Source organism: Camellia sinensis, chromosome 15 (genome assembly GCF_055761805.1).
Source record: "Camellia sinensis isolate YWXY chromosome 15, ASM5576180v1, whole genome shotgun sequence".
In the NCBI taxonomy this organism is placed as follows: Eukaryota; Viridiplantae; Streptophyta; class Magnoliopsida; order Ericales; family Theaceae; genus Camellia; species Camellia sinensis.
In genome coordinates this window covers 20,693,012-20,704,663 of record NC_138975.1, presented here as the reverse complement: position 1 = coordinate 20,704,663, position 11,652 = coordinate 20,693,012, and the positions used below count along the sequence as shown (strand labels likewise).

At 33.0% G+C, this 11,652-nt stretch overlaps 1 protein-coding gene and 1 long non-coding RNA gene across 2 annotated transcripts; one reads left to right on the top strand and one right to left on the bottom strand.

The window, feature by feature from the left end:
- The first annotated feature begins 4,277 nt into the window (after window positions 1-4,277).
- On the top strand, window positions 4,278-7,013 carry LOC114311649 (uncharacterized). The gene is made up of 4 exons (XR_003646565.2): window positions 4,278-4,413; window positions 4,508-4,559; window positions 5,961-6,095; window positions 6,817-7,013. It is a non-coding gene; the product is annotated as an uncharacterized LOC114311649 (long non-coding RNA).
- A 1,493-nt stretch (window positions 7,014-8,506) lies between these two features.
- On the bottom strand, window positions 8,507-10,055 carry LOC114311648 (protein JINGUBANG). Its single transcript, XM_082908832.1, has one exon. It carries the CDS (start codon window positions 9,970-9,972, stop codon window positions 8,635-8,637), a length of 1,338 nt encoding a protein of 445 aa, XP_082764958.1. The 5' UTR covers window positions 9,973-10,055; the 3' UTR covers window positions 8,507-8,634.
- Between the last annotated feature and the right edge of the window lie 1,597 nt (window positions 10,056-11,652).

The following is an 11,652-nucleotide window of genomic DNA, read 5'->3' as shown; positions in this document are numbered from 1 at the left end:
ACCCTGCCACCGCCATTATCTGAACTTGGTTCTGGTTGCTCGTGGCGCTTATCCAATAACCGATGAATGGTGTAACAAAGTACGCGTAAGCCGATAACAATGCCAATGATGATGAGAGCTGATATGATGTAGGACGTGGCGGAGGGGTGTCTGCAGCCGAACAAGGCGAGTCCAATACACACCATGGTTGTTGAGCCGCATGGTGAGAGAGGTTTTGGGTGGTTGGGTGAGGAAGAAGGGTACAGTCATCTGGGTTGGGTTCTTTGCTTCTTGTGATAATAGAGAAAAGGTTTGTTGGTGCTATTCTTGCCTTGAGACGAGAGAGTGCTATTTTGGTCACTTTTGTGTCTCATGCATGGAATATGTTGATGCCATAAATAATATATATATATATATATATATAAATAAATAAAGAGTATTGGGTTGATGGCAATCTGAGAGGAAAAAAATAGGACGACTGTCTTCAAAGCTAGATTGAAGAATTACTCAATATTTTGAGGAGGCCAATTGAGACAAAATGTAATTAAGGGGTAAATTGAAACTGTAATATAGTTGAGGGACCAACAATGTAATTTAGACCTTATTTATTTTTTTAATACAACAATTTATGTGTCAACTTATAGGAATTAATTATTATATATATATATATATATATTTTTTTTTTTCCAAAGGAGAGTGCTATACGAATTAATTATTTGATGTTTTGAGATAGTGTGATCATTCAATAATAAAAAATTATGTATTTATATGGCCAAAAACAAAAATTTTAAATATATCTATATAATAAAGTAGGATGATTTTTGAATTTATCCTACACACATTTGTCCTATTAGGACATTTGGACAGCTCAGATCTATTCAAACTATAAAATAACGGCTGAGATATATTTTTCAAAAAATATCTTACATATATATTTTTTTATGTTCCCGCTTCTCTCTCTTACTTTTTTTTTTCTCACCCATCCTTCCATGATCCCATCTTCCTCTCTCTTTTCTTTTTATTTTTTTATTTTCTCTCATTTTTATTTTTCTCTCTATTTGTTTATTTTTTTTATTTTCTCATTTTTGTTCACTTATTTTTATTCATATTATATGGAAAAATTTGCAACCCCAGAATTAAAAGATAGATTTTGTTGTGTAGTGGAGATTAAATTAATGAATTTTATAGTCCACAAATTAAATGAATTTAAACAATTAATTATTATTTTTAAATATATTGAATAGTTGATAGACTTTATAAATTTAGACCTCATATAAATCTTCAATATCTATATAATAAAGCAGGACGATTTTTGAATCTTCAACATATTTTTGTCTTATTAGAACATTTATATTGCTCAGATCTATTCAAATTATAAAATAATGACAGATATATTTTCTCAAAAAATATTCTACATATACATTTTTTACTTTCCCGTTTCTCTCTCACTTACTTTTTCATTTTCTCACCCATACTTCCATAATCCCATGATCCCACATTCATCTCTCTTTTCTTTTTATTTTCTCTTTTTTGTTCAATATATTTTACACATATTTTCATACAATATTTGTATACCCGTAATACACTAGGAGATTACGGGCATCTATATAATTTTCATATAATTATATAAGCAAAAGAATTATTGTATATATGCCCGTAAAAATTGTATGTATATCAGGCACATCTATCTATTTAACTATATATTATATAAGCAAAAGTGAGTTTTCCTAAGAAGTTTTGTGAGAATTCCAAAATTTTATAATAAATTTGTGATTTTATCAAATTAAAAAATAAATTTAAATAGTGTTGAGATTACAATTATATTCTAATCATAATATTATTTACACCGTGCCATTAAGTACGGGCGTACGCTAGTATATATATAAATTATAAACCACAAAAAATTACAAAATATTTAGAATTTGTTTCTAAATAATATTCAAAAACTAGTTTTAGTGAAAAAATAAAAAAATATATATTTGATTCTCTATTTTTTGGACCATTGTAGAATAATTTGGCAATAGATGCTCTTCTTCTGGCAATAGCAATATCGCGTGAGCCAAATATGGTCCGCACTTGCGCCTCAATATGACCATGAGGAAGGTGAAGCAGCAAATGGACCATGCTCACCCAACCTTTAGTCCTACAACATTTCAGGGTGTCGCCTGGATTATTAATACACAAGACCTCTGTGTTTGTGGTTAGTCCTAGTGTTGAGCTGTCGGGTTACCTGTCGGGTTACCGTGGTGGGTTATGACACTACAAGAATTTGCACTTTCAGCGATCACTTTCTGCGACTAATATAAAAGTTGGTAGCTAAAAGTTATCTTTGGCGACTAAATATTAATTAGCCGCGAATGATCATTATTTTTGACGACCAAATATGAATTGGTCGCAGAAGGTCATATTTTGGCAACCAAAAAATGAGTTGGTCGCAGAAAGTGGTATGCGTTTGGCGACCAACTACAAATTTAGTCGCGGAAGATCAAAAATAAGTTGGTTGTGGAATTGGCGACCAAAATTTTAGTCGCCAAAAACTTATTTTCTCTGACCAAAAATATTTTAGTTGTCGTATATTGAGTTTTGGCTACTAAAACAATTTAGTCGCCGAATGGAAAATAAAAAATTATTTTTTTCTTTGGCGACCAAAAATTTGGTCACCAAAAACTTATTTTCAGCAAGTAAAAAAAAATAGTCGCCAAATTAGTACTTTTAGTGACTAATATTTTAGTCGCTGTTGATTGAGATTTGGTGACTAAAAAAGTTTGTCGGCGAAGGTACCTTTTCTACGGCTAATCTGGTCATTTGGTCGCCAAAAGTTTGAGAGGGAAATTTGAAACGTGGAGGCGAGAATTGAAATATTTTAGCGACAAAAAAATTTGGTCGCCGATTGTAAAACGATGTCGTTTTGTACTAGAAAAACAAAACAAAAAATTAAAAAAAAAAAAAACCCTATTCTCCCCTCTGTCTCTAGCCCCACTACAACAAAAAGCAATTTTGGCGACCAAAAATGTAAATTTCGTCGCTGAAAGTAGGACAATTGGTGACTAAAATTGAATTAAAACAGTTTAGTAGCCAAATGTGTACTTATTGGCGACTAAAAATCAGATTAGTCATTGATTACATGGGTTTTAGCGACTAAAACAATTTTAGTAGCCAAAGGTGAAGGTTTTTGGCAACTAAAAAAGATTAGTAGCCAAAAGTATAGGCTTTGGTGACTAAAAAATGGTTTGGTCGCCGATTGTAGGTGTTTTACCGACAAAAAAAATGTTGTAGCCAAATGTAAAGGTTTTTGGCTACTAAAAAATTTTTAGTAGCTAAAAGTGGACAATTGGCGACTAAAATTGAGTTTAGTCGGCAAAAGTGGCGGTTTTGGCGACTAAAAATCAGTTTAGTCGCCGAAAGTGGTTATTTTTAGACGAAAATCAATTTTTTTAGCGATTAAAGTATTGGTAGTAGCCAAAACTAAGGTTTTTGGCCACTAAAAAAAACTTTAGTCGCCAAAAGTGGCTCCTTTTTTTTTTAATAATTAATTTATTTTTTACATAAATTAATATTGAATAAAAATAATTATATATATATATATAGTTTTAAATTAATACGGGTCAATATACTATATAAATAATATATATTGCATATATATTCATGTGATCTTGTGGTGGCATAGTGGAGGGAGTGTGTTGGTAAAGGTCTACAAAGTAGAAGGTCCGCGGTTCGAATCACAGAAAAAGCAAAAAAGTTGGTAAATTTTTTTTTTCACGGAAGCACCTTTGGCGACTAAAATTATTAGTTGCCAAAAGTCTTTATTTTGGCGACTAAATGGATTAGTCGGCGATTTAGTGAGTATTGGCGACTAAAGGATAGGTCGCTAAATGTATGATTTTGAAAAGTGTAAATCACTATTGGCGACTAAAATGTTGGTCGCGAAAGAGCTGCTTTTTGGCGACTAAAAAAGTTTTAGTCGCCAATATCTCTGCCGACCATCTATATGCGACAAAACCAACGACTAAAAAAATTAGTCGGGAAAAGTAAAAAGTCGACTTTTGGCGACCAAAAATTTAGTCGCTAAAGGTACTTTTTCTTGTAGTGCCCGCTCACTACCAGAAATTAGTCTTTTAGAGACTAATATTTAGGAACTAATTAGATTTAGTCCCTGAAAATAATCTTTTAGAGACAAATCTGAACTTATGATAATTTACTTATAAAAATACAAAAATGACTATTGATATGTTCCTGTTATGCTGTGTAACTTTTTGAGACCAATAATTTTGGTTGTCAATACATATTATTGGCATTTTAGGGACCAAATAATGAAAAATTACAAAACCTCACCTGATGCAAATACACGCTATTTGATTGCCTGTTCACTTTTAGCAAAACACGATGCGTAAAAACTTCTCTCCCTATATATCAAGCTCCATTGCAAGCTTCATTGTATGTCTTCGATCTATCCATCTCGAGCTCCATCGCAATTTTCCATTGACTTCTATTTGATTTACTTAACAATTTGTGATTTGGTGTTTTTTAGGGTTTTAATCGTTGAGCAAGATCAAGAAACCAGAGTGAACAGAGCTATATAGGTACTCGATTTCCTATATATATATGTATATATATTGTTGTACATGCATATGTATACTAGATTTGTACTTTTGATTTTGGGACCAATTTAAAATTCAGTTGTATACTAGGGTTTGAGTTGGGACCAATTTAAAATTCAGGGTTTTAAATTGAAAGAATTAAAAACCTAGGGTTTAGTTCGTTACCAAGGTCGAATGCTGGTTTTCCCCCCCTAATATTTATCATCATTGATTGTTGTTCACTAGATTATTGATTTGGTATGTGGTTGCTTTAATTACTTGCTAAGTAGTGTTGGAATAGAGAAGGCTATAGCTTGCTATCATGCTTCCATTTAGGTATGCTTTATAGGCATTTTATGAATAATAATGCAGTACAATTCACATTGTGTGTTGTTGTTCTACTGATTTGTTGACTGAAACTTCTGTTAGTTTTTAGTAGGTGAATGATTGTTATTGTTCACATTGGTCAACATGTAATACTCTAGTCAATCAATAGGCATTTAAGTTGCAATTGTTGTAATCCATGTGCTTTTCTTTTTTTCTTCCTTTTTTTGCCTTTTTTCTTTTTCCATTTTTTTGGTAGCGGTATTGCCATATTGTTGTAATTGTCTTAAGTGTTGGTGTATGTGTATGCAAATATCATGTTGTTCTTTGATTGCAACATGCCTACAAACTCTTTAATGGTGTGTATGTCTGATTTTTTTTGAAGAAAGTGATATGTGGTTAGGACTCAAAAACACTTTTAAGTGAATGGAAATGAAAATGCATATTAATTCTTGGTTTTTTACATAGACTAGAATTATTTCAGACTTTTGTTAAATATAGTAAACAATAAATTGTCTTTTATAGTTCATCTAATGACTTGTGAGTTTTTTTTTTTTTTTTAATCGAACGAATTTAATCCAATATTTGTTTAATGAAGTGGTTAGGCTGAACCTACTTACGTTTCCTTAGGGAAGATGGGGGCATGAAGTGTTGGTTTTAGTCAAAACTTGTATTCCTTTCTGGGATCCTTCACTTGGAAGGTGGCACTTCATAATGTTCTGATGGTTGCCCATTGCCTGAAAAGCTATCATGGTAACTAGCACATATTGTCTGATGAAACTTGTATCCTTCTTGAGATCCTTCATGTACCATAGGCTTGTGTGTTCATTTATCTGTCCTGGGGCTGCTATCCATTTGGTGTTGAAGGCATGCCTAGAAGAGTTCTAGATGCATAGATTATTGTTATTCTTTTTCTATCTAGCTTTATTTGACTATAACTTTTTGAAAATTTTAAAATTTAATAAAAATTCAATTTATTTGGACCTTATTTTGCAAAATATGGTTGAACAGAAGTATATTGTTAAGTGTCATTATCTGTTTAGTAACTTATTGGCAGTGTTGTGTTCTTTTGATATGCAGGAATTGATTGTGATTGATGATCTTCTGTCTGCTTTGGTTAGAATAGAAGGACGATACACTTCAATCAAAAGAGTCTGAGGGAAGGATGCTAATTTTGCCTTCCAGCTTGATGCATCTATGGATTTAGCACTTCAGGTTAGAATGCTTTCTTTGTGGTCTTCAGATCTGGTGGTTTAAGTAATGATTTTTTGTACTTTTTAAAAAAAAATTAATTTTATAGTCAATTAGATATCTGCCCTGAACTTCTTGTACTGGTTCTTTGGACTCAGCTGTTTACTTTTATACACTCTCTTGCTTTGTTAAATATGCTTTTTGTAGTTCTTACTTTTTGAGTACGTATGCTTAGCAGAGAAATTAGATGAGTCAAACAAGTTTGTATAACCAATCTTATAAACATGTAACTTCATATTGAACTCCACTTTCCCTGAATGCAATTGATTCGTGCAAAAGGAGAATTAAAGAAGTATTGGCCCAAAGCATCAATTCCACTTTGATGAGGTTTTAGAGTTCAATTTGTTGTTATACGATGATTAATGGTGAATTTCGAGTACTTAAAAGTTAAAAACCACGATCATAGATTTCAAGTGACAAAAAAAGTGCGTGGAGAATCTGATTAGGCACCTAATTGAGTATTTCAAAACTCTAAATGTTCTTATGATGATTAATGGTGAATTTCAAGTACTTAAAAACTGTGATCATAGATTTCAATCTACAAAAAAGTGCGTGGAGAATCTAATCAAGCACCTAATTGAGCATCTCAAAACTCTAAATGTGCTCCGGAATAGTAGTTTCATTAATCTCCAGGATAGAAAAATGGTTGCAAGTTTGACAACATGATTTAATTGCTGAAATGCAGCTTGCTGGGGGGAATTCTGCTCTTGCGCTTGCAATGACTGTAATATCCAATCTGCTGGGAATCTTGATTGTAAGTTGCAACAGCTATTCATTAAAACATCGGATTATGTTTACATTCTTATTTTAAATGGAATTCAATGATTGTTTGATGATTTAGTGAAGTTACAAGAAAGAAAATTTGTTAATTATTGTTCCTAAGCTCTTTTTTTTTTAAATGTTATTGTTCCTTAATTGTGGTTGGGTTGAATGAATTTTGTTTGATATTAGATTGAATGTTTATAAACAAAAATTGATTGTTCTCAACAAACAAAAAAAAAGGATTTGGCGACTAAAAAATTGGTCGGCAAATTCTACACTTTTGCGACTAAAATCATTGGTCGGCAATTCCTTACCTTTTGGTGACTAAATTGTTAGTCGGCGATTCCTTGACTTTTGGCGACTAATCTGTTTGGTCGTGGAATGTGACAATTGGCGACTAAGATATTTGGTCGGAAAAATATCACTTTTCGTGACCAAAGTGTTTTACCGACAGAATGGATTAGTCGCAGTAATGATATATTTAGCGACTAAAAATTTAGTCTGCAAAGCCAACTTTTCCCGACCAACAAAAATTTTGGTCGCGAATTACTTTTACCGACCGTCAATTGGCAACCAAAGTAGCGACCAAAAAAATTGGTCGCGGATAACTTTTGCTGACTAAAAATGAGCTTTTAACGACCAAATTTTTGGTCGGCAAAGGAGTTATTTCTTGTAGTGAGAGAACTTCAATGATTAGTTGTAAGTCGTATGGCAATAATGATTTATATATGAACAATTCTTCTTGTAACTGTTCAACTTAAAATTTTTGATTTTGAGGAAGCCAGGAAGTCAGTTTCTTCGGAACTCTTGAATGTTTATAAAAAGACATCAATTTAGGAATTTGGGTGGAATTCTAAAACTTACAACAGGAAAACCAACCGCAGTTTCAATTTCATTCCATTTCCACCTCTAGGCTCAAAAAGTATTCAATATTTCATAACCTGTTATTTGTCATTTTGGAATTAAATGTGATTATATATCTCATTCATAAAAAATAAAAAATAAATAAAAAAAAACATGTTTCAATCTATAAAGAGGTTTTCAGACCTTATTGATGGTGTGGTAGTTGAAGAATGGTGTGAAGAGTAACCTCAGTTTTTTTTGCTTGTTTCCATTTTGTTTGGCTGATTTTGTTTCATGGATCTCCACTCCATCAATTTCCCAATAACCCAGCATGCCATCACCAGCATCATTCTTAACAACAGAATCTTAAATAGCTTTTACTTTTCTTACTTTGCGCTGAATTTCTGTTGAATGTGCAGCGCTTCAAATTCAATCCTTGCTGTTGTTCTTCTTGTTATTTTTTCTTCTTCTTCTTTTTGATGGTTTGACTATCCATGTGTGTGTTGCTATGCCGATAGGAAATCCCTTAATGCATTTCATCGAAGGAAAAAGGTAGAACTTTAATCATGAAATCTCGACGAGATTAAAATTTAATGAGTACACACACATATATAGACTCTCTTGACATTAACTTTCTTGAATTCCTCTCTCTGGGGATCTACATGGAAAAAAATTGAAGAGGAGATGGGAGTTAAAATCGTATTTCCATCATCGAAGAAGCAGGATGCTATCAGTATGCCACTTCTTCTTTATAAGTTATTTTTCACTTCTTCTTGACCACTACCAAATATATATGTAATACTGTGGCATTTAAATTTAAAGTCAGCCTAAAAGCCACATGAACATGTATAATGAAAACTAACATAAATTGAAGTCTTCGCCTATTGTTGTTTTCCTCCTAGAAGTGGTTGGCTTGCATCTTCTTCTCTACCCAGGAAGGCGATAACACTGGACTCATTCGACACTCCATAACCTCCGACTGTTGACTATTTGATACTGAGTTTTCCTGGTTCACCTTCTCGGAAGGATAAACTTTAACTCTCCACACCTTGAAGGTTTGATCCAAGCTTGCGCTATACACTAACAACCCCATTACAGTTTCCTCTGTTTCCAAGGAAGCTGCTAAGCACCTCACTGGCCCATGATGGCCATCTATAACTGCAAGACATGAATGGAATGTATTCTCTTCCTCTCTCCTCCATACCCTTATAGTTGCATCCTCAGAACCGCTGAGGACTAAGTCTTCTATGGCTACTAAGCAAAGAACAGAGAAGTGGTGACCTTGTAAAAATCCTCCATGGTTGAATCTGCCGGATGTCTTCTCCTTCTCCCAGAAGTTTATGAGCCCATCTGAGGAGCCAGAGTAGAGGAAACAATCACTTAATGAATAGCTTAATGCCAAGGCATTAACTGGTGAGAGTTGGAACTTTAGTGTCATAGTGAGAATATGTGAGCTTTCTCCAAAAACCCTTCTCCATATCTTGACCGTGCCATCGGAGGAGCAAGTAAAGACACACCCATCTTGTTGGTTGATCACGATTGCATTAACAAGACCTTCATGAGCCAAAAACAAATCAACACATCGCCTCTCTGAAACTTTCCAAGCTCTGACTGTTTTATCCCATGAACCTGTATATAATATCTTTTCAACATGGTTGTAGGCCATACAAGAGATGTAGTCCTTGTGCTGATTAGTATTCTTCCTCGGATACAAGAAGAACTTGCTTCTTGTTGGTAGGGTAGTGATCTTCTTTGGCCTGAAATTCTCCTTCAAAGACACATCCCACACTCGTATTTTGCGGTCACCATGTGTGGTAAAGAGAAGTTTTCCATATGCCAAGATGGCTCGGACTTCACCAGCGTTAGTCTTGATATAACCCATTTCAGTGCAATCTGGTTGCTTCCATGCATGGATTCTACTACTTTCCGAGCCAGTGAAGATATAATCTTTGGAGATTGTGATGGAGAAGATGTTACCTTCGTGGCGATGTAGCGAGGCTAAGCAATGGTAGAGAAGAGAAGGAGTAGGAGATGTACGAATAGGGGATAGCGTCCATGGTGTCTCAGGACTTGTAGGCCATAGTGGGAACGATGTTGCAGATGCAGAAGATGTTCTTGCAGAAGCGAAGTGGGAATCCGATTCGTGATTACCAAAGGAGAGTCTCCTCGGTAAATTTATGTTCTTCCTTTCATCATCCATGAAGCTCCAAGGAGTTTCTTTTCCATACAACTCCATGGGTGATGAATTGTGAGTGTTAGAGATGGTGGCTGAGCTGTAGAGATTGAATGAATGTTGACATTGTTTTAGTAAGTGTTTTGATTTTTGTAGATGGGGCTGGCTAAGGGGACCAGTTTGTGCTCTGAAGGCATTAAAAGGCTTGCCATCAATGTTGTCTTTGGTTGAGAAATTTGGAGAGAAATTTCAAAAAGGAAAGAAAAAAGGTACGTGAAACTAGGTAAAATGTAAGTATATTTTATTTACATATCATTTATCTTTTTCATTTTCTTTTTCAAATCTCTCTTTAAATCCTTCAACTAAACCTAACATATCAGCCAAAGAAAGGTACCATGATTTTGTCTACGAGTGCTCTGTATAAAATGTTTCTGTATTGTTTGATAATCATAATTTAGGAATTTTGTGTCGAACCAATTACTTCATGGGATGGATTTACTATTCTCCAAATCCCTGTTCCTTTGTCCTTTAACGCATTTTTAACTGAACGATCACATCTTAATTCTTGTGTTTTGAGATTCTTATGGAACAGAGAATTTACTATGGGGAAGGGGATTTTGGAACAGAGGATCTATTGGCCTTACCTCACATAATTGTGTTGGAGGGCATTGCCACATTTTAAACCAAATAACCAAAACAACAATACAGTTGACCTACTGACTTAAACACTCTGGCCGTTTTTGGTTGAATGACAGCAACGACCTCTGTATAGCTTGCTGTAAACTGCAGCTGCAGTAGGTTGGGGACTCATTATGAACAATTCACATGCATTTATTTAGACGGACTGGATAAGGGGAATTTTAATCCACCAAACTGTTAGTCCTGAGATAAATTAGATGTGTTTGGTTTGGTTTTGGGAGATAAATTTTTAAAAAAAAATCTTGGAGAAAGAGTTTAGAATTTTTTTTGATTTGTTTGGTTGTATATTTTGGAAATAATTTTGGAGTATGGAAGTTTGGAATGATTTGATATTTTTGTTGTAGTTAAGTAGATGTGTGTGAGAGAAAAAATGATTGAGGAGGAGAGAGGAGAGAGAAAAAATAATTAGTTGATGTGTAGGAGATAGAAAGTGATTTTGTAATTTTTTTTTTCCAAAATTACTAAACCAAACAAAATTTTAGAAAATTTTATCCAAGATTTGTTAAATAAAAAACAAACCAAACAAGGCCATTGTCCAAGCACTATTTGGTTGGACTGGATTTGTATCCTATGTTTGTTTAGTCATGAGATTAGATGTCTGAATTAGATTATTCTATTGAATCATATATTTGTTTAGGATATTATAAAAAAGGATAAATGCTCAAAAGGTTATTTTGCCTTTTTGAATTTTTTACTAAGTAATAGGAATATCAAATTTGAATTATAAATTTTATTTAATTTTTTAACAAGAACTTTTAGTAAAAAAATTAAATAAATAGAATATTAATAAAAATTACATAAATTTATTTTAATTTGTAGTTAAGATTTTTAAATTTTATTTTATTTTACTAAGTATAATTAATACCATATGATTATTAAAATAAATAATTTAATAAAGTATAAATAATTTAATAAATAAAATTTATTAAGAATAATTTATTAATAATTTGATAAATAAATTTACTAAGTATAAATAATTTAATAAATAAAATTTATTTTAAAAAATATATTAAATAGTAAATGGTCTAAAATGTATTCACCCAA